The sequence below is a fragment of the Pelophylax lessonae genome, assembly GCF_965119305.1.
Source record: "Pelophylax lessonae genome assembly, chromosome: 8".
In the NCBI taxonomy this organism is placed as follows: Eukaryota; Metazoa; Chordata; class Amphibia; order Anura; family Ranidae; genus Pelophylax; species Pelophylax lessonae.
Window position 1 is genome coordinate 22,225,434 of NC_138775.1, and position 24,343 is coordinate 22,249,776.

The 24,343-nt window shown below is 43.9% G+C and overlaps 1 protein-coding gene across 1 annotated transcript in view; it reads left to right on the forward strand.

Moving 5' to 3' along the window:
- LOC309561460 (laminin subunit beta-1-like) overlaps positions 1–24,343 on the forward strand; it is a 168,221-nt gene that overhangs the window by 26,034 nt on the left and 117,844 nt on the right. Inside the window, exon 3 of the mRNA XM_082265398.1 lies at positions 17,411–17,586. Coding sequence (XP_082121524.1) covers positions 17,411–17,586 — 176 coding nt within the window. The remainder of the gene's footprint in view (positions 1–17,410; positions 17,587–24,343) is intronic.

Below are 24,343 nucleotides of genomic sequence, written 5' to 3' on the forward strand. Positions count from 1 at the left end.
TGTGGAGTGGCCACTCCTTGTGTAAGGTAATGTTTAGCCCAGCCTGGTGCTGTCTTCTGTAAGCTCTTAACATTCCTCCCATTCCATGACTGCGATTAACAGCTTTATAAACAGGTAGGAACATATTCACATTAACTCCTCAAAGTCAGCCTATCACGTAAATTCGTAAAACAGGCAGTTAAACGTGTAGCTGGAGTAGTATCTGTACGACAAAGTACAACGGTCAATCTTGGTGCATTACATTAATGCGGTCCTTTCAATCTAAAGGGTTGGAAGTTCACCAAAACCGACCGAAAATTGGACATGTGCCTTTCTTACCAATTTACAGTCCCTAATGCATGGTAGTAGGCTAAAATGGGGAGTCGAGAAAGGATCAGACTTGTATAAAGTACTCAAAATTTCTACTTGAGTAAAAGTACAAGTGCTCGATCAAAAAGTGACTTGAGTAGAAGTGGAAGTGCTCGCAGAAAAAGTTACTTAAGTAGAAGTACTAAAGTATTCAACATTTTTTTTACTTAAGTATTGCAAGTAGTTTTTTCAAAAAAATTGCTACTTAAGTACTAAAAGTAAAAAGTACCAGTAGTTTTGAAAAAAAATTTCTACTCAAGTACTGAAAGTAGAAGTAGAAGTACTGTGTTATGTAGTTATTAAAGATAGAAGTCAAAACTTTGAACATCATATTGTTTTTTATTATTTCAAATGATTTATTCAAATGATTAAACTAAAGGACAATCACAATTCCTTAGGCTGTAACTTTTTGTAAACAAAAAACAGATAAAGTATGTCCCTCCCTTCCCCTTTTAAAGCATCCACCTTTTAAAGCCAGGGGTGGTCTCCTTCCTGAGCTTCCTCACTCTCACAGCCAGGCAGATCACTTGAAGTTGAAGGGCCAGGGGTGGAAGGTGGTGTTTTTGGTTCGTCCATCTTTTCAGCTGATCAAAAGGCAGAACAGGAGCATGCGCAGTCTTCTTAATCGCGGTTTGATTTGATTTGCTCAATTGATGATGATGTGCCAGGCCAGCTTCATCAAACCTACAACGCTTAAAGTGAAAAATGCATCAAAAACTACTAACAAAGTGGCTGTGCTAAAAATGCTAATAAAGTGCCTGCAATTATATATATTCTTCTTGTATTCAAAATCATCGCCCACAGTATCAAAAATAAAGTGACATGTCTGTGCTAAATGCAGTGCAAATTATTCCCACAATGTAAATGTAATTCATATAAAATATATATGACAATACCACAATAAAATAAGTTGTGATTGTGAATAAGTTAGGTGCAAGTTTAAGTGTGTAAACTAAACTTTATAACAAAAAGTCCATAACTGAATTCCAGTGTGCAATCTAAGAAGTGCTGTCACTTGCTGTCAGATGCTTCCACCTTTCTTCTGTGATCTGCTGTAGTAAAGTGGTGGACTGGATAGCCTCTCTCTCTCTGCCTCTCACCTTAGTAGCACTGGCACTGCACTGGTTCAAAAAGCTGTCTATATTATTTTCATTATAAGAACTTGTCAGAACATGCTTCCACCACCTGTCCTTCACACTAGTAGTGCTCATTTGCTTTGCTCAAGTCAAGTGCCACTGCCAGTGGCCACTGCAGTGCGGGCACAGCCGTACAGGCAGAGGCAGGCCGCAGGAAGCACAGGCACCACCACAACACAACACTTATGGTCCATGGACCATGGATGGTCGGATAATCATCATAGCCGTCAGTCTCACTCTTCTTGGTTCAAAAAAGCCACCCATGACCCGTGTGTATATAATATATTAATATTTTATATTGATTATTTGATTCTCAAATGGCATATTTGCCATGGCAAGGATTAGGCCCTCTCTCCATGGTCCACCTCACTCACCTCATAGAGAAGAAGATGAGATGACGAAGAAAATGCTCCGAGTCCTGCTCCCGCGTCCCGCCGCCCGCGTCACAACTCCTCTCAGTAAGGGCCCTAAGGGGTGGAGTCTGAGGGACACACAACACGTCTAGAGGCAGAGACCTCGAGCGGGAAGACGGCAGCATGGCTCCTCCTGTGCGGTCTTAACTTGATGATCATGACAGTGATTCCGCGGGCCGCGGCGCAAGGGAGGCTGTGGGATTGATTGAATTGAGTTGTACTGCCTACTGCTACACGCTACCTACTACTACTACTAAATTGTGAGTCAGTATATTTTATTTCATTTTTATATATAAAAGCGGTATTGTTGAGCACTACTAGCCACTAGATCTCCTGGCTGTCACTTTGTCACATGTTGGGGAATCACAGCGGCTCGGCTCCAGAAGTGGCGGGTGTCCCCTTCATCCTGCCAGGGCCGCCAAGAAGTTCATCACCTAATCTTAAGTTATTAATATCTTATGAGGAGAGGACCTATGGGATTGAGAATTGAAATAATTAAATATATATGGCTTTTTGAACCAGTGCAGTCAGTGCCAGTGCCACAGTGCCACCCAGACGCTATCCACCAGTGCCACCACCATTAAGTGTGTTGGTCGGTCACTCGAGCACTGAAGGAGGTGGAAGCATCTGACAAGTGAAGGGACACTTTAGATTTGCACACTGGAATTCATTTATGGACTTTTCGTTATAGATAGGTTTACACACTTCAACTTGTTGCACGCTCCTGACCTAACTTATTTCATAACTTATTTTATTGTGATTTATTGTCATATTTTATATGAATTAAATTTACTGTTACATTGTGGGAATAATTATTTTCACTGCATTTAGGCTTTAGCACATTCATGTCACTTTATTTTTCATACTGTGTGGAGTGTGGGCAGAGCACTGGGGGCAACGATGATATATCGATTGCACAGAAATTTTATTCGCACAGCCAAGTTGTGTTTGTTAGTAGTTTCTTGATGCACTTTAAGCGCTGTAGCACAATTTATTTGTTTGTTTCATATTTTCTTTTTATTGGAAAGATTTGGTATAGCAGCTTTTATTATACACAGCCTTTATTTTCGTAAGCGCTGATTTACAAATGACATTATACACATTTTTTTTGAGCTTTATGAAACCTGCCATCTACTGTTCTGGCAGTGGTAATTTTTTTAAAAGTAACGAGTAACTATGCAGCACAAAAAAAAAATACTTGAGTAGAAGTATCGAAATCATCGAAAAAATGTAGTGAAGTAAAAGTAGAAGTAGGAGAAAAAAATTCTACTCTAGGAAAGTACAGATACCGCATTTCGGTACTTAAGTACAGTACTTAAGTAGTTCTACTTCGTTACTATACATCTCTGGAAAGGATAATAGGCTCCAGTCACTTTTGTCTTTTTAAAGTTTTATTGCTAAATAGTTAAGGAGGTGAGGGTTAGCGGAGGTGAGGGTTAGGGGTCCCAGATACTGTAGCAGACCACTTAAAGACTCTCCAGATCAATGACCAGCTTACAGTATCAGAACCTTTAAGCTGACCTGGGAACACTATTAGCACGTTCCCAAATTTCAGTGCATCCTCCAAATGAGGCACCAGGCCCTTCTGAGAGACCGGTCCTCTTTCTGGCTCTCTCCAGCAAGGGGCCTCCCCTGGGTCTCCTCCTTGGCACAGCTTCCCCCAGACCAAGCAGGACAGCTTCAGCACACGTTAGGCCCCAAACCAAGCTATTGGGTCTAACAGCAGAGCTCCATCTAGCAGCACCGCCCTAGGCCTCAGCCCAGGGAAAGAGAGCGAGCACATGGCCTGCCCCAGGTATTTATATTCTTCCCCAGCATGCACCAGTGACATAAACCTCCTATTGGATTGGCTGAAGAAAATATGAATATTCATAACTTAGTTTTGTTTGTGAAATCTCATACCAAGACATACCAAGACTAATCTTCCCCCAGACCAAGCAGGACAGCTTCAGCACACGTTAGGCCCCAACCCAAGCTATTGGGTCTAACAGCAGAGCTCCATCCAGCAGCACCGCCCTAGGCCTCAGCCCATGGAAAGAGCGAGCACATGGCCTGCCCAGGTATTTATATTCTTCCCTAGCATGCACCAGTGGCATAACCCTCCTACTGGATTGGCTGAAGAAAATATGAATATTCATAGCTTAGTTTTGTTTGTGAAATCTCATATCAAGACATACCAAGACTAAGCTTCCCCCAGACCAAGCAGGACAGCTTCAGCACACGTTAGGCCCCAAACCAAGCTATTGGGTCTAACAGCAGAGCTCCATCCAGCAGCACCGCCCTAGGCCTCAGCCCATGGAAAGAGCGAGCACATGGCCTGCCCCAGGTATTTATATTCTTCCCCAGCATGCACCAGTGGCATAACCCTCCTATTGGATTGGCTGAAGAAAATATGAATATTCACAACTTAGTTTTGTTTGTGAAATCTCATACCAAGACTAGTGATATCAGTGATATCTACTGGTGACAGTGAGAAATCACAAGCCAATTTAAGCTTAGGGAAAAATCGGGGAAAAAACTATACAATCAGTCTGAGCTAACTACAGCCCAGCCAAAGGCTAAATTGGCATAGTAGCCCCTGTTTAGGACAAGAGAGCTACCTTATGATATGGCTATAAAGACATGTAAAAAGTTCAGTACAGGAAGATTTATGTAAGTGTCAAGATATCAATAAACAGGAGATGATCTGGCAGATACTACCAGATTGGAAAATAATTGTATGGCTATTAACTGCTTTCTACCTGTGCAAGCTGTTCTAGATTGATTGAACTTGGTGGATAATTAAGTTGCTGGGAAAAAAAATGCTAAATGGGATTAGGTGAAATTGAGAGTTATCATTTCCCTGAAATTTTTGTGAAAATTAGGAGATTTTGCCAAACATTTGCCAATTTACATTGCAGTCAGTGGGAAAGGCAAAACTAAGGCTGTTTTAAACTGATGTGCCCTGGCTTTGGAGATCTCATGCCTATGGCCATGTCTATATCTGTGGCTGACTTTTGCCATCTCATGTCTACGGCTATGTCTATGGTTGTCTTTTGCCATCTAATTTCTACGGCTATGTCTATAGTTGTCTTTTGCCATCTAATTTCTACGGCTATGTCTATGGTTGTCTTTTGCCATCTCAAGTCTCTGGTTATGTCTACAGCTATGGCTGGCTTTTGCCGGCTCATGGCTATATCTATTGCTATGGCTGGCTTTTGCCATCTCATTTCTACGGCTATGTTTACTGCTATGTCTACGGCTACAGCTGGCTTTTGCCATCTCATGTCCATGGCTATGTCTACAGCTATGGCTGTCTTTTGCCATCTCATGTCTACAGCTAGCCTAACACATAGCCAGTCTAATTAAGGATATGATCAGGTCATGACATTTTCATAAAACGTTTGGCACCAAAGGATGTCCCTCCTGTTCACCTTAAAAAATTGAGATCACCCCCGATGAAATGTTTCCACCTTGGTTCTTAGCACCCCTCACCTGTCACATCCAAAGGGGAGTCTCTGTCTGCCAGTTGAATTTTCTATTTCATGAACATTAATAGGAATGCTGCAAGAAGAGTAAGTAGACCACCCACCGCAGAACATGAGACCCCTCTGTGCCCTCAACAGAAACCACAATATGGCGGCCGGGGGAAATCTGATTGCTGCTGAATGTCCTGTAAGAAGCCACTGAGCCTTCCAGATAGCAATTGTGGATGGACCAGTCATTTAACAGTAAAAGGCAAAGTAAGAAACTATACCGAGCTGGAAAATATTCCCTAACTCTTGTACGGAATGTAATAAATGAGCACCGAGGTATTTTATCAGATGGCCTTGTGTTGTTTAAAAATTTAATAATAGGTGGTGACAGCACTTCATAGAGAATTTTATCTTCCCCAAATACATACTTGAAGGCAGGATGCTTCTTACATTGGATCACTTAATTGAGGAGTATTTTAATAGTGGACTAATAATGGGCACACTCGTATACATTCGATTTTCTGGTTTTCATTTGTTTTAGAAGTTGTGATAACTTCTAGGGAAATGTGAAAAGCACACCATGTCTTCCTTCATCCATATTTTCCAGCACAACTTTCTGTGTGTAGTAGGGATGGAGGGGTCAGAGGATGAAACCACAGAGTACAGAAGGGGACACAGGGATCCGACACTCCCGAAAGTCTCTAATGTCAAATAAACTGAAGGGGGTGGCAGTGCTGGAACGAAGGGAAAATAGGAGGTACAGTACATGCCACCAGAGAGGTGGATATACTACCTCCCAATTTTACTGGGGGCTGCCATTTTGGTTTGTCTAGAGCAGTGGTCTCCAAACTGAGGCCTGCAAGCTAGATGCTGCCATTTGCTTGCTTTGGTTTGGACTTTGGGGCACTGTACACTGATATGAGGCACAATTCCTCCCACTGACACCAACAATGGGGCACTATTTCTTCTACTGAAATCAACAATGGAGCGCTATTCCTTTCGCTGACACCAACAATGGGGCACTATTTCTCCCACTGATACCAACAATGGCCCACTATTCCTTCTACTGGCACCAACAATGGGGCTCTATTCTTTCCACTGACACAACCGATGGGGCACTATCTTTGGTTAGGGCCAAATGCTGCCCTTTGCTTACTTTTATCTGCACTTTGGGGTACTATTTCCCCCCCATTGATATGAGGCACTATTTCTCCCACTGGCACAAACAATGGGGCACTATTCCTCCCACTGACACCAGCAATGGGGCACTATTCCTTCCACTGAAACTAACGATGGGGCACTATTCCTCCCACTCACATTAACAATGGAGCACTACTTCTCTCACTGACACCAACGATAGATCACTATTCCTGCCACTGACACCAATGATGGGGTACTATTCCTGCCACTAACATGAATTATGGGGCACTATTCTTCCCACTGACACCAACAATGGGGCACTATTCTTCCCACTGACACCAATGATGGGACACTTTTCCCCCCACTGACACCAGTGATGGGGCACTATTCCTACCATTGAAACCAATGGTGGGGCACTATTCCTCCCACTGATACCAATCATGAGGCACTATTTCTCCTATTGACCACATGCATTTTGTAATTGTTTTATTCCCACAGTTATATACAGACCTACCCACAGACTGGGTCAGGAGGTGCACAGAAGGTACTGCAGACAGGGCTAGGGCCCTTATAAACCTTGTGAGCGGCCTTCCCAGAAGAGTTGAAGCTGTTATAGCTGCAAAGGGTGGGCCAACTCAATATTGAACCCTACGGACTAAGACTAGAATGCCATTAAAGTTCATGTGCGTGTAGGCAGGCGTCCCAATACTTTTGGCAACATAGTGTAAACAAAATTCTATATAAAAGTGCAGTGCCAAAAAATATACTGTATATGTAGTGATCACATATATACATTTACAGAACAGTCATGAAAAATCAGTATAAACAATATTTAAACTATATTACTACATAACTACAACAAAAATGGTTTCCATATAGATTCCAGAAAAGTGCTTGAAATAAAGTGCTTAAAAGATAAATGAAGGCGGCGATATCCAGATACCAATGGTCATCAACATGACAATCCCACCACCACGGATAAGGGTATTGTCCTTACCAGAAGCTGTGGATCCAAGTACCATACGGTAAATGAGTCACACATGCAGGGATAGTTAACAACTTGGAAGCCCCAATCGCTCAGGAATCTTCAATATGGATATCCTAATCTGTATCACCACAGATCTGATGGGAATTGACCTCGCCTTAGATGAACCGTGTCTCCAGGTTCAAGCCAGCATATGAAAACAAGCCAAGTAGTCGCACATAGTGTAAAACCATTTAAAACACATTTTCCAGGAAATTACAGGACATTTACAAAAATCTGCAGAAAGACAGAGCTTATAGTATGGAATGACCTCAGCGGGAACTGCACACTGACGCGTTTCGTCATACATTACATCCTCATAGGGCTGTTGATATAGTGTAGCTTCCTGTTAACATCACAGCACCCTACCGAAAAAAGAAGGGATGCCACTCACCGACACAGTGCTTTAGCAGTAGATGAAGTAGATGAATGTGTTCTCGGCCAAATCCCCCCGTTGGCTGAGGCCACATCCTTCTACTGCTGAAGCATTGGGTCAGTGAGCAGCATCCCAGCTTTTTATAATTAAAAGGTATTTAGTGCTGTGACCATGTGCCATTTCACACTGTGGGCCCCCACACCCAAGTGCTACTAAGAGCACCCCTAGAGCGACCACTCCCAGGGGGCACAGACACCATGGACTCTCTGCCTTCCCAGCCCATGGCCAGACAAGGTAGATCCATTTAAACCAGGAGGAACTAGACCCATCCAGTTTCCGGGGGAATTACTCCCTTTACCCAACTGCCTGTGGAAGCCACCGGTTCCAGCCAGTACTAACCTTCAGAGCGCCCATCATACCAGCAGGAATACTATACAGCCAGGCAATCCAGCTCCTGGGTGGCCAGAGTGATGGACATAATGGACACTGATGAGAACAAGACAAAAAAAGGGGGGAAAGGAAAGTGGGACTTTGAGTGAGGTCGATGCTGCATGTAATAAATAACGGAGATGGTATATGAATTAAGGGTTTATTTTATACTACATGATGAAACCCAATCACGTAGCATATGTATAAATAATTAAATATATAAAAGAATGGATATCAAATAGATACAGACATGGATCAGAAAGACAGAATATATAACAAATCATGCATGGGTACAATTCATAGACAAAATATATTAGCCATTAAGACATATATTGCAATGACACAAATATACATATCATACACGTAATACATAATTCCTGATCCGTGTCCTGGTCCATTTAAGTACTGCATAGCTCTACGCGTTTCGTGGAAATCGCATCCACTCTTCAGGACTCGGAGCTTTATAAGATAAACTAAGGATAGAGACTAATTAGTCAAGAATCTCACCTAGAATTGGCAAATGCACCGATACTGTCCTAAAATGAATAACGACAAATCTAAAGGTCAGATACTTACATAGCGAATAAAAAGATTATTATTAACGAGTATCAAGCAGAGGATTATTGAGAAAACTCTGGGGTACAGTATTATGCATAGGGAATTGTCCGTTGCGGGGATGCACCAAGTGGGTGTATGCCTGATAAGAACAGATACTTCGCTTGATCTAATGCCCCGTACACACGTACCGATTGTCGGCCGTAAATATTCGGCCGACGACCGATCGGCCGATTGTAGGCTTGTTAGTATGATGCTTCCGACAGCCGACAGCGCACTTTTGGCCGAATAGAATCTGATGTGCATGCTTTAGTCAGTACAGAATTCGGCCGACAATCAGCAGATTTGCAAGACTGGGCATGCTCAGAAAAGAAAAAACACAAGGAAAGTTAACCATCACATGACATCACTTCTGCAGTCGGCTGTTGTTGGCCGACAAAATTCGTGTGCAGTCTTTTGCAGTTTTCAACAGACACGACAGCCCTGGACAAAAGACGGCCGATCGTTCGGCCGACGATCGGTACGTGTGTACGGGGCTTTAGCCAAAAGGGCGTGAAATGGCACTACAAGTTGTATACCGATCACAGCTAGATGATGCTGGACATCTTCCAGCCAGGAAATGAGGTGGGCTCTTTCCGACTTGCTGTAGCTTCTAATGCACATTGTGAGAAGCTCACAGTGTGCAGTGAATTTAGAGTAAGCCATTTCAGTCCAAGAGAGTAGCCGGTACAACTGGGCAAGACTGAAGGGGAGTTTGGGGTTTGGCCTTCAACCTCCGTGCACCCAGAAAAGACACAGCCCAGCAAACACCAAAAGATAACATGAAAGTTCATTAGTCAAACGTATTGAAACCTTCTGATGGCAATATGGAGCCGCCGTTGGTGCAAGCCACCAAAGCTCATCATTCTCCCCGGCCAAATACAACTGGCAGCCTTTGATCGCTGACAACATAGGAAGCATGATTAAGTAGGAGGAGAGAGAAGAATAGGGGGACCAGGATGTGGCATAGAGGGGTTTTCATCCAGAACAATTCATAGTCACTGAGTTGTACTGACACAGCACAGATATTTGATTGGCCACGCCCCCTGCATATCTCCTGCTTAATCTACCGGCTGGGGCAACAGACACGCCAACGGCTTTCAGTGAATACAAGGATTTTTTCATTCAGCCGTATTATTTTTCCTGCAAATCTTCTTTTGTTAGCTTTGCATCAATTCTAAACACGAACACCTATGGAAAAAAAAAAGAAAAACGGATCTCGGATAAACGTACTGGGACTGTCAAGCTGCCCCAACCTGTAGACTCAAGTTGGCCAGAACAATGTGTGCAATGTACGAATACTAAGAGCAAGAGAATTATATGATTTATTATCACTGCTGGATATAGGAGGCCCTATTGTATTGAGTTTGCTGTTTTAATGAAGGCCAAACCTAAAATTTCAGGTTTGCATAGTCAACTTCGCTACATAAACATGTGAGGGCAACAAGATTAACCACTTTACCACCGGAGGATTTTGCTGTCTTACGTCCAGGCCACTTTTTGCGATTCAGCACTGTGCGACTTTAACTGACAATTGCGCGGTCGTGCGAAGCCATACCCAAACGAAATTTACGTCCTTTTTTTCCCACAAACAGAGCTTTCTTTTGGTGGTATTTGATCACCTGTGCGATTTTTACTTTTTGCATTATAAACAAAAAAAAGAGAGCGTAAATTTTGAAAAAATAGCAATATTTTTCACATTTTTTTATATGAAATTCCCCCCAAAAAAAGTAAAAATCAAAATCTTTTTAAATTTTTGGCCAATTTGTTTTCTGCTACCTATAATTGGTAAAAAAAATCACAATAAGCGTATTTTGATTGGTTTGCGCAAAAGTTATTGCGTTTACTAACTAAGGGAAAGATTTTTGTCATTTTTGGTGTTTTTTTTTTTAACGAGTAATGGCGGCGATCTGCAATTTTTTTTGCGGGACTGCGACATTGCGGCAGACAGATCGGACCCTTGACTGACATTTTTGACACTTTTGGGGGTACCAGTGACATTACTGCAGTAATCAGTGCTATAAATATGCACTGTTACTGTAAAAATTACACTGGCAGGGAAGGGGTTAATTTTATTGGAGAGGGAGGGGTTAATGTATGCCTGGTACTTACTAACGTGTGTGGGGGGAGGGGACTGAGTGACACAGGGACAGATCGCAGGTTCAGCTATGCTGAACACTGCAATCTGTCACTCCCTGTCACTTAGGAGATCCGCCCGCTCTGTTTACACAAGCGGGCGGATCTCCAGACTAGATTCCCCGACGATCGGGGAAGAGCAGCGGCGATCGCCGCCGCTCCTCCCCTGGCCCGACTCCCGCTGTGACTGAAAACAGCGGGAGCAAGAAAGGGGAGTGTCTGGCGACGTAGGTCTACGTCGCCAGACGATAACGACCCCCATTTTGCCGCAGTAGTGCTCGAGTGAGCAGACGGCAAGTGGTTAAATGGCCCCCGGGTCTGTCCTTTTTTTTTTGCATTTTTGTCCAAGAATAGAGTAGACCTTGTTTAACTTAAGCATGTCCCCTATCGGCCAAAACATTATGACCACCATAACTCATCAAGGCATGGACTCCACTAGACCTCTGAAGGTATGCTGTGGTATCTGGCACCAATCAGCTGGAAGTTGCGAGGTGGGGCCGTCATGGATCGGACTTGTTTTCCAGCACATCCTACAGATGTTCGATTCGATGGAAGACTAGAGAATTTTGAAGCCAAGTCAACACCCCAAACTCGTTGTTCTGTTCCTCAAACCATTCATGATATCATCAGACAAGAACACCTTCTTCCGTTGCAGTTTAACCACTTGCCGACCACCGCACGACTATTTACTGCGGCGGTCAGCCCCTCACAGGCAAAGTGACGTAGGGCTACGTCGCTAGCCTGTGAGGCTCTAGGGAGCGAGCGCGCGCCGCCGGAGGTCGGCGCGCACTCACGGACCCCCCCCGCGCGTGTGCCCGGCGGACCCGATGTCCGCCGCTCACTCGCGATCGTCCGTTACAGCGGGAGAAAGGCAGGCGGCTAATGTAAACAAAGCCGCCTGTCATTCTTCCCTGTGTAAGAATGGAGATCACACGGTTCTGCTATGTAGGACCGTTGATCTCTGTTCTTACACCTCAAGCCACATCCAATCACAGTTAGAAGCACGCCCCTAGGGACACACACAACCCCTCCCTCTCAGAAAAAGTTAACCCCTTCACTGCCAGTGTCATTTTTACAGTAACAGTGCTTATATATAGCACTGATTACTGTAGTAATGTCACTGGTAACCCCAAAAGTGTCAAAAATGTCAGTCAAGGGTCGGATCTGTCCGCCGCAATGTCGCAGTCCCGCAAAAAAAAATCGCAGATCGCCGCCATTACTCGTTAAAAAAAGAAAACGACAAAAATCTTTCCCTTAGTTAGTAAACGCAATAACTTTTGCGCAAACCAATCAAAATACACTTTTTGCGATTTTTTTTTTATACCAAACATATGTAGTGTAAAAAAATTGGCCTAAAATGTTAAAAAATTTTGATTTTTACATTTTTTTGGGGGGAATTTCATATAAAAAAATGTGAAAAATATTGCTATTTTTGCAAAATTGACGCTCTTTTTTTGTTTATAGCGCATGATCAAAAAATCGCACAGGTGATCAAATACCACCAAAAGAGAGCTCTATTTGTGGAAAAAAAAAAAGGATGTCAAATTCGTTTAGGTGCAGCGTCGCACGACCACGCAATTGTCCGTTAAAGTCACGCAGTGCCGAATCGCAAAATAGGCCCTGGTCAGGAAGGGGGTAAAATCTTCCAGGGCGTAAGTGGTTTTAAGGGTCTCACCTACACAGGGTGATGGAGCAAGCCCTTTCTTCTCCCAGTGGCACACTCTCTGCTCATCTCCAAACCCAGCCCAGTACAGTACCATACTTCCCAACTGTCCCTGATTTGGAACAAATTCCCTCTGTCCCTCTTTCCTCCTCATTTGTCCCTCATTTTCGTCTGATATATATAGTTGTATAGTTGTAAGTGCTAAACCTTTTCATCCAATTTCTGCAAATATAAATTCCAAAAGCCAACATAAAGGAATATTAGTGGTAAAAAAGCACTTGTGGGTTTAACCAATCATTTTTTACAATTCTCCTTTAAAGGGGGTGTGGCAAGGGTATGTGTCCTATGCCTACATACTTTTGCTAGTAGGTGTCCCCCATTCCTATCCCAGAAAGTTGGAAGGTATGTAGTACCCCCCTCCCCCTTCCTGCCGCTGCACGTGTGGGCTTGTATGTGAATCTGGAAGTCAGAGGGCCTGCCCACCTGAGGCAGGGCTCAGGCTGGGTCCTTTGAATTTCCTCTTTTACATACAAGCCCACCGCTTTCGCCCAATGTGGCCTGCATGATCTACATTGCATGCACGTGCACAGTTTTGCAGGGCAGAGAGTGCACTGCTGGGGTAAAGAGCTTGCCCTGTCACCCTGTGTAGGTGAAACCAGAAACCCAGAGGGACCAGGATAGGTTTGGGTGGGCCCCTGCCTGGCCTAGGAGTTTACTGAATTATGTACGTAGAGTTGCGGTAAGCGTTTTTCCCCAGTAACAGTGTAACACCTAATGTGACAGGGAGGCCATGCAAGCCCCCTGGAGCATAGGCGGGGTCCCTCCTCAAGCTCCGCCCATACTCGGAGCAGGGCAACACGTCACTGGTTGTTGGATGTGGCCATCACCGTATTATGATATAAGAACTTGTGCATCCACTGCCAGCTAGCTGGGTAGTTTCATGGACAGCTGCTGAGGGTCAGGTGAAATCTTGTTGTGGGCTGGATGTGGCCCATGGGCCGTAGCTTGGAGACCACTAAACTAGATGAAAACCCAGCATGTCCACCCATGTGTTCCCTGACACAGTCCACCCATGTGTACTCTGAGACAGTCCACCCATGTGTACTCTGAGACAGTCCACACATGTGTACTCTGAGACAGTCCACACATGTGTACGCTGACACAGTCCACCCATGTGTACTCTGAGACAGTCCACCCATCTGTACTCTGACACAGTCCACCCATGTGTATTCTGAGACAGTCCACCCATGTGTACACTGAGACAGTCCACATATGTGAACTCTGAGACTGTCCACCCATGTGTACTCTGAGACAGTCCACACATGTCTACTCTGAGACAGTCCACACATGTGTACTCTGAGACTGTCCACACATGTGTACTCTGAGACTGTCCACACATGTGTACTCTGAGACAGTCCACCCATGTGTACTCTGAGACAGTCCACATATGTGTACTCTGAGACTGTCCACCCATGTGTACTCTGAGACAGTCCACATACGTGTACTCTGAGACAGTCCACCCATGTGTACTCTGAGACTGTCCACCCATGTGTACTCTGAGACAGTCCACATACGTGTACTCTGAGACAGTCCACCCATGTGTACTTTGAGACAGTCCACCCATGTGTACTCTGAGACAGTCCACACATGTGTACTCTGAGACAGTCCACCCATGTGTACTCTGAGACAGTCCACACATGTGTACTGTGAGACAGTCCACACATGTGTACTGTGAGACAGTCCACCCATGTGTACTCTGAGACAGTCCACACATGTGTACTCTCACCCATGTGTACTCTGAGACTGTCCACCCATGTGTACTCTGAGACAGTCCACACATGTGTACTCTCACCCATGTGTACTCTGAGACTGTCCACCCATGTGTACTCTGAGACAGTCCACACATGTGTACTCTGAGACAGTCCACCCATGTGTACTCTGAGACAGTCCACACATGTGTACTCTGAGACAGTCCACCCATGTGTACTATGAGACAGTCCACATACGTGTACTCTGAGACAGTCCACACATGTGTACTCTGAGACAGTCCACACATGTGTACTCTGAGACAGTCCACACATGTGTACTCTGAGACAGTCCACACATGTGTACTCTCAGACTGTCCACACATGTGTACTCTCAGACTGTCCACCAAAGTGTACTCTGAGACATTAGTCCCAATTGAATATTCCAAAACCATCACAGGTCAGTGTGGACCTAACCAAGGAAAGGGCTTTTAAAGAAAATGTAAAGTTTATCAGCAACTAATCAGGATTTGCTTTTCTGTTCATGGAACAGACAAACTACGAAATCCCTGCGGCCTAAGAGAAGTGGTGAATGACGGGTGCACAGAATCTGCTGGATATTAGGTTATGAGACTTCCTCCTGGATATATAAGTGTAAATCAAGCCTGTGATCTCCGACACGTGCTCAGTCTCTCCCGTATATCAAATGTCTGACCTGACATGACTTATCAGCCGGAGTGATGACTGTAGAGCAGGTGAATGGAGGACACGGGGCTGGAGGCATTAAACAACCGAGGAAGCTGACTAAAGTATTAATCGGGGAGACACAATCCATCAATGTGCAAAGTGCAGTAATCCAAAGCAACCAAAAAGTAATTGACAGTTTTAACATTCATTCAAACAGTTAACAGTTGACATTCATTTTGTGCAAATGGATAAAAAAACGCAAGCGTAATAATCTATTAGCTCCCCGGGTCGAATGTTATACATTTTTAGAAAATAGAGTGAGACAAGGAAATACTACATTATGGCCACTAGATGGAGCTGATAATCAGAGGAAATACTTATTTACTATGATCGTCAGCTCCATCTAGTGACCATAATGCAGTATTTTTACTTTACCAAGAACCAATGACATTTAACCTGGAGAGGTAATAGACCAATAAAAATCTATTTTTTTCCTTAACAGAACAAATGTACATGCAGTTTCACTGAACTGATAGTTCTGCAACCTTTTTTATATATATATATATATATATATATATAAATAAACCTCTTTTCCTTGTGCATTGGTATTACAAATTTAATATTTGCCTTTAATTCACTTATGTATTTCTTTAGGTGACCATACACTATACAATCTGATTGTACAATCCTCATTTAGAGCAGGGGGTCTCCAAACTTTCTAAACAATAGGCCAGTTTACTGTTCTTCAGACTTTCGAGGGGTCAGACAGTGCTCCATCATTGGTGTCAGTGGGAGGAATAGTGCCCCATCATTGGTGTCAGTGGGAGGAATAGTGCCCCATCATTGGTGACAGTGGGAGGAATAGTGCCCCATCATTAGTATTCGTGGGAGGAATAGTGCCCCATCATTGGTATCAGTGGGAGGAATAGTGCCCCATCATTGGTATCAGTGGGAGGAATAGTGCCCCATCATTGGTATCAGTGGGAGGAATAGTGCCCCATCATTGGGGTCAGTGGAAGGAATAGTGCCCCATCATTGGTATTAGTGGGAGGAATAATGCCCCATCATTGGTGTCAGAGGGAGGAATAGTGCCCCTTCATTTTTTTTAGTGGGAGGAATAATGCCCCATCATTGGTGTCAGTGGGAGGAATAATGCCCCATCATTGGTGTCAGTGGGAGGAATAATGCCCCATCATTGGTGTCAGTGGGAGGAATAGTGCCCATCATTGGTATCAGTGGGAGGAATAGTGACCCATCATTGGTGTCAGTGGGAGGAATAGTGCCCCATTATTGGTGTCAGTGGGAGGAATAGTGCCCGGTCATTGGTATCAGTGGGAGGAATAGTGCCCCATCATTGGTACCAGTGGAAGTAATATTGCCCCATCATTGGTATCAGTGGGAGGAATAGTGCCCCATCATTGATGTCAGTGGGAGGAATAGTGCCCCATCACTGGTGTCAGTGATGCATTGATGTCAGTGGGAGAATTAGTGCCCCCCCATCATTGATGTCAGTGGGAGAATTAGTGCCCCATCATTGGTATCAGTGGGAGGAATAGTGCCCCATCATTGATGTCAGTGGGAGGAATAGTGCCCCATCACTGGTGTCAGTGGGAGGAATAGTGCCCCATCATTGGTGTCAGTGGGAGGAATAGTGCCCCATCATTGGTGTCAGTGGGAGTAAAGCACCTTGTATCAGTAGGAAGAGCATTGCCCCAAGCGCTGGATAAAGGCAAGCAAAGGGCTGCATCTGGCCCCCGGGCCACAGTTTGGAGACCTCTGTTTTAGATCTACCATCAGCTATGTAGTGCAGAGACATACCTGTGTGGATACAAACTGATTGGCTTGTTTAAATCCGTCCTCATATTACATACGATGTATCAGATATATTGGACTCTTTGTAGAATATTTAAACTGTTCAAATCAGTGTGATAAATAATTGTATACAGCCCTGTTCACACTTATTGTAATGCATGGTAGTGTGCATTAGGCATGTAGAAAAATCTTCCAACGCGTTTCGCTCTCTTTGGGGCTTCAAGGGCGAAATGCGTTGGTGGAGCTATCTACAGGTGGAGAACAGGAGCTGAAGCCCACTTTTACCCATACCATTCACATTTACTATATACTACAGGGAGTCGATGTCTGTGTGCAGACACATTAACGTTCCGTATAACATGCATTAATGTGCATGCGCTGGCGCAGCACAACCGTGTGAATTAGGCATAAAGGGACCCCTATATCACGCATATTCCTTTGTTTCTTCGCAGCTCTGTTTCTGATTGTACGGGGTGAAGAGCCAGACACAATACAACATGGGTGTACCAATGGAGGATGTTACCCGGCCACAGGCAACCTTCTCACTGGTCGAGACGACAACCTCAGCGCCACATCCACGTGTGGAATGGAATCCAGCCAGGATTACTGCATTGTCAGCCATCTATCGGTAGGACAATAATACTTTTTTGGTTACTTATCTTATTATAAGACTCAGTTCACTAAGCTATAAGGACTAGGCACCGGGCCACCCCTTTCATTCATTGGGTTTTAGTTTTGTCAATCATGTAAAAACGCACTAGTGGAAAACGCAAGCACTGCATTTTTGATGCGTTTGTGCTGCTTTTCCATTGAAGTCTATGGAATCAAAAAACACAAGCTGCTGCAGGAAAGAAAGTCCCTGACCCTCTCCAAAAAACGCACCAGTGGAATACGCAAGCACTTTGTTTTTTATGCATTTTTGATGCGTTTCCATTGAAGCCTATAGAAACAAAAACGCAACCTGCTGCAGTAAAGAAAGTGCCTGATCTTTTCCAAAAAAACCGCACCAGTGAAAAACGCAAGCACTGCATTTTTTATGCATTTTTGATGCGTTTAAATTGAAGTCTAAGGAAACAAAAATGCAACCTGCTGCAGGAAAGAAAGTGCCTGACCCTTTCCAAAGAAACGCACTAGTGGAAAACGCAAGCACTGCATTTTTGATACGTTTAAGATATATTTTTGATGCGTTTGTGCTGCGTTTCCATTGAAGTCTATGGAATTTAAAAAACGCAACTTGCTGCAGGAAAGAAAGTGCCCGACCCCTTCCAAAAAAATGCGCCGGTGGAAAATTCACAGATGTGAATGTGACCCATTAGAAACCATGTTAAAAGGACTGTAGTGCGTTTCTGCAAAACTAAAATCGCATTGAAAAACGCATAGGTGTGAACCAGGCTGAAATGCCCGCTTTTGAAGCCAACGCTGTATGGAGGAACATATAGGCGTCTATCATAAAATGACGCAGAAACGCCGCACGGCCAGGTGATGATTGAAAACTGATGCAGAGTCTTAGTGTCCGTCGTGTAATTGTCCCCCCCCCCCCCCGTCTGTACCCCCCCTCCCCCTCTCCCCCCCCCTTCCAGACACACAGATCTCATTATAGTCCTGTCCTTGGAGACGCATTCCCAGCCCGTCCTAATCAGAATGATAAGAGAAATGCCAGCCAGGATGCAGGAATCCGGGCCCAACGCTTTATCTGAGAGCGCCGGTACAAATTCCCCGCAGGTACAAAGCCGCTTTGTCCGCTGATACCTGAAGAAAGCTAAAGCTGAACTCCGGCCAAACATCCAATAATACAACCAGAATTTAAAGTTGAAATTTAGCTAAAAAAAACATTTTTTTTTCTCTACAGCTTTACTGATATAACTTACCCGCATTACAGAATGTCCCACAAAGGCTTGTGTAGAAACCTTCCCTGCAGGGATGCCCCGCCCTCTTATTGCTGGCACTGGGGGGGGGGGGTGTAACAGCCCCGGGCCTCCGGGCTCAGCTGCACTAAAGATGATCTGAAGAGGACACGCCCTCTGCTGCCCTCTCCTCCAATGAGAAGTGTTCTTTTACTGATTACACTGCTTGTAACACGATAGACATCAGCAGAACGTTTCGTTTCGATTCGGTATTTACATAAATTTGTTTAATTCATTTTCGCAATTAATTTTGTTTATTCAAATTTTAATCGATTAGAATTTTCGAATTCGGTCGAATACAGAAAATTTTAATCGAATTTCATTTGAATTTTGGATGAAGGTTATATTCTATTCTATTCTATTTTGTTTTCTATTTTATTCTATTTAAAATTAGAATTTTTGGAAGATGGTTACATTTTTTTTTATTCTATTCTTTTCTATTATTTGAGCATTTGACAAACGGTGAAGAGCCGTTGTATTGCCTCCTCCAGGTCTCTTTTAACCCCCTAAATGCCGGACTACCACACCACAACCGCATGCAAAGCGTGTGGTTGCAGGCTAAGGGAGGAGCAGAGAAAACACGACTCAACCCCCTTCCCCAAACATTTGTGTAAAGGAGCCCTCGGGGGGTATTTCTAAAATAACATTTGCAAAGCAGAGCATTTGTTCTGTGTGAATGGGGCTGGACAATGCCCCATCTATGGTATTAGGGAGGAATAGTCTCCCATCATTGGTGTCCGTGGGAGGAATAGTGCCCCATCATTGGTATCAGTGGGAGGAATAGTGCCCCATCGTTGGTGTCAGTGGGAGGAATAGTGTCCCATCATTGGTGTATGTGGGAGGAATAGTGCCCCATCGTTGGTATCTGTGGGAGGAATAGTGCCCCATCATTGGTATCTGTGGGAGGAATAGTGCCCCATCATTGGTGTCCGTGGGAGGAATAGTGCCCCATTATTAGTGTCAGTGGAAGGAATAGTGCCCCATCGTTGGTGTCAGTGGAAGGAATAGTGCCCCATTATTAGTGTCAGTGGAAGGAATAGTGCCCTATCATTGGTGTCAGTAGGAGGAATAGTGTCCCATACTTGGTATCAATGTGAGGAATAATGCCCCATCATTGGTGTCAGTGGGAGGAATAGTGATCCATCATTGGTATTAGTGGGAGGAATATTGCCCCATCATTGGTATCAGTGGGAGGAATAGTGCCCCATCATTGGTATCAGTGGGAGGAATAGTGCCCCATCATTGGTGTCAGTTGGAGGAATAGTGCCCCATCATTGGTGTCAGTTGGAGGAATAGTGCCCCATCATTGGTGTCAGTGGGGGGAATAGTGCCCTATCCTTGGTGTCAGTGGGAGGAATAGTGCCCCATAATTGGTGTCAGTGGAAGGAATAGTGCCCCATCATTGGTGTCAGTGGAAGGAATAGTGCCCCATCGTTGGTGTCAGTGGAAGGAATAGTGCCCTATCGTTGGTGTCCAGTTTACCAGTGAGAAGAACAGTGTTCCAAGGGCTGGATAAAGACAAGCAAAGGGCTGCAGTTTGGAGACCACGACCACATAACATAGCAAATCATCACTTTTTTTTAGTCCAGTTGGACATTTATGTGAGATTTAGATACACTAATTGTATATAAAATTCTAACGGTCTTCTGACTGACTCCATTTTTGTTTTTTTGACAATAAGACAGGTGTACTATGGTTTTTAGGTGGTCATAATGCCAAGCAATGTATCTTAGATAAATGCTGAAGGTCATACGGAAGGTGTAGAGTTCCCAGCCTGCCTGTACAAGTATCTCTGAAATCTTGCTCTGTGTTTTCCTGAATAGTATAACAAGCTGAACCTTCAATTAGGTAAGCACTTCGCTCCTGACCTTACCTAGGAGTTCATAGGAAAATCCTGCTAACCTCAGAAATTGTGCCTCTATGAGATAAGTGTTCCATTTCCAGGAGGTGTGTCCCTGCATACAATACACCTGACTCCTCTCACCTGGGGCCATTCGCTCATGGACTTGGGAAAATTCCAAGCTGGGTGCACACATTTGCAATGCACATTTATGTCCAACTGTGATTTAACTCTTAAAGAAAAGCCAGACTTATTACGTTACACATTGTATTTTATATTTCATTTATGAGGAATCCAAGGGGAATTTATAACCAAATTTGAGATAGATTTTTGGCAATGCACTGAAGAAATTGTAGATGTATAGCAAGATGAGAGAGGGTTTCACATGCTGATTTCCATACATGATTTTTGCTGGAGTTTTGTTTAGCTCTGCATTTTTTTCATTTATAGATAAACTTCCAACATTTGCTTTCCATGCCAGATCTTCTAACAGATCGGTATTATATGCTTTGCTTTGGGTGCCATTCTCCTTTTCTATTACTCTGCTGCCTTCTCCAGTTCTCCCACTTTCCTCTTTTCTAGGGCTCCATTAGAGTCTCTTTTTCTAGTGCTCCCCTTTCTTCTCCTTTTCTAGTTCTCCCATACCCTCGCCTTCTCTAGTGCTCCCATACCTTCTCTTTCTCTAATGCTCCCATACCCTCACCTTCTCTAGTGTTCCCATACCTTCTCTTTCTCTAGTGCTCCCATACCATCTCTTTCTCTAGTTTTCCCATACCTTCTCGTTCTCATATACCCTTACCTTCTCTAGTGTTCCCATACCTTTTCTTTCTCTAGATCTCCCATACCTTCACCTTCTCTAGTGTTCCCATACCTTCTCTTTCTAGTTCTCTCATACCCTTGCCTTCTCTAGTGTTCCAATACCTTCTCTTTTTCTAGTGCCCCCATACCCTCACCTTCTCTAGTGTTCCCGTGCCTTCTCTTTCTCTAGTTCTGCTATACCCTCATCTTCTCTAGTGTTCCCATACCTTCTCTTTCTCTAGTGCCCACATACCCTCACCTTCTCTAGTGTTCCCATGCCTTCTCTTTCTCTAGTTCTCCCATACCCTCACCTTCTCTAGTGCTCCCATACCTTCTCCCTTTCTAGTACTCCTCTACCTTCACCTTTGCTAGTGCTCATTTACATTCACCTTCTCTTTTACTCCCCTGCTTTCTCTTTCTTTAGTTCTCCCACACTCTCTCCTTCCCTAGTGCTCCCCTTCCTTTACCCTTTCCAATGCTCTCCTACTTTCTTCTTTTTTAGTACTTCCCTACCTTCAACTTCTCCTTTTCTAGTGCTCCCATGCCTTCACCTTCTCCTTCTTTAGTGCTCCCCTACTTTTACCTTATTCTTCTCTAGTACTCATTTACATTCCCCTTTTCTAATGCTCCCATACCTTCGCTCTCTCTGGTGCTTCACTACTTTACCCTTTTCTACTGATCCCCCAACTTCACTTCATCCAATGCTTTTGTGTTCCCCTACCCTTAACTTCTCCTTCTCTAATGCTCCCATAACTTATCCTTCTCCAGTGCTCCCCTGCCTTCGCCTTATCCATCCATTTCATACCTTCTTCTTCTTAAGTGCTCAACTAACTTTATCTTCTCCTTCTCTGCTGAATCTTTTACATTCACCTTTTCCAGTGCTGCCATACCTTCTCCTTCTCTAGTGCACTACAGTTCTTCCCCTTTCTAGTGCTCCCCTGCCTTCACCTTGTCCATCGCTTTCCTACCTTCTTCTTGATTAAGTGCTCCCCTACCTTTAACTTCCCCTTCTCTACTGCATCCTTTACATTCACCTTCTCTAGTGCTGCCATACCTTCTCCTTCTGTAGCGTTCTACAATTTCTAACCTTTCTAGTGCTCCCATGCCTTCACCCTATCAAATGCTCTTATACTTTCTCTTTCTTTAGTGCTCCCCTTATTTCAGCTCTCCTTCCCTAGTGCTCCCCTACATGCTCCACGCTTTCTCATTTTCCTGTCCTCTCCTAACTTTAACTATCCTTCTGCATTCACCACCTTTATGGTTCCCCTTTTTCTTCTCCACTAATGAAACAATGCCTTCTACTTCTATAATGTCCTATTACCTTCTTCTCCTGTGGTGTTCCCCTGTCTTCTTCTTCAGCACTTTAACAACTTGATATAAATATTCGGCTAAACCACTGGGTGGTACTGTGGAGTACTACTAGATAATAACTAGAAAATTGATGGAAACACATGGAATTTTTAGGCACTCAACATAATTAATTAAAATTTACAAATTTTATTGGTACATAGACATTAAAATCTTACAAAATTTTTGAAACATGGACTGATATTAAGACAACACCCCATTACACTTTAATAAGGGGGACACCCCCATAAGATGATATATAACTATTAAAGTCCACTGAACGTAGATGGAGATACCACTACACTTTTTTTCGCGGAAAACCGCTTCATCAGGAGCAGAACTAACACCTTGACCTTGTCTAATGTTCCTGTACCTTTCTCTTTAGTTCTCTCCTGCTCTAGTGCTCTCCTACCTTGTTCTCATCTGGTGTACCCCTGCTTACTTCTCTAGCACATTTACCATTATACCCTTGGCTAATGGTCCCGTACCTTTCACTTTAGTTCTCTCCTGCTCAAGTGCTCTCCTACCTTGTTCTCATCTGGTGTTCCCCTGCCTTTTTTAGCACATTTACCATTATACCCTGGTCCATTGTTCCCGTATCTTTCTCTTTAGTTCTCTCCCGGTCTAGTGCTCTCCTACCTTGTTCTCCTCTGGTGTTCCCAGCACTAACACATTTACCATTATACCCTTGTCTAATGTTTCCATACCTTTCTCTTTCGTTCTCTCCTGTTCTAGTGCTGTCCTACCCTGTTTTCTTCTGGTGTTCCCCTGCCTTCTACTCTAGCACATTTACCATTATAGCCTTGTCTAATGTTCCTGTATCTTTCTCTTTAGTTCTCTCCTGGTCTAGGGTTTTCCTACCTTGTTCTCCTCTGGTGTTCCCCTGCGTTCTTCTCCAGCACATTTACCATTATAACCTTGTCTAATGTTTCCATACCTTTCTCTTCCGTTTTCGCTTGTTTTAGTGCTGTCCTATCTTGTTCTCTTCTGGTGTTCTGCCTTCTTCTCTAGCACATTTACCATTATAGCCTTGTCTAATGTTCCCGTATCTTTCTCTTTAGTTCTCTCCTGGTCTAGTGCTCCCCTACCTTGTTCTCCTCTGGTGTTCCCATGCCTTCTTCTCTAGCATATTTACAAATTATACCCGTGTCTAATGTTCCTGTATCTTTCTCTTTAGTTCTCTCCTGGTCCAGTGTTTTCCTACCTTGTTCTCCTCTGGTGTTCCCCTGCCTTCTTCTGTAGCACATTTACCATTATTCCGTTGTCTAATGTTTCCATATCTTTCTTTTTAGTTCTCTCCTGGTCTAGTGCTCTCTTACCTTATTCTCCTTTGGTGTTCCCCTGCCTTCTTCCCTACCACATTTACAATTATAACCTTGTCTAATGTTTCCATACCGTTCTCTTTTGTTCTCACCTGTTCTAGTGCTGTCCTACCTTGTTCTCTTCTGGTGTTCCCCTGCCTTCTTCTCTAGCACATTTACCATTATAGCCTTGTC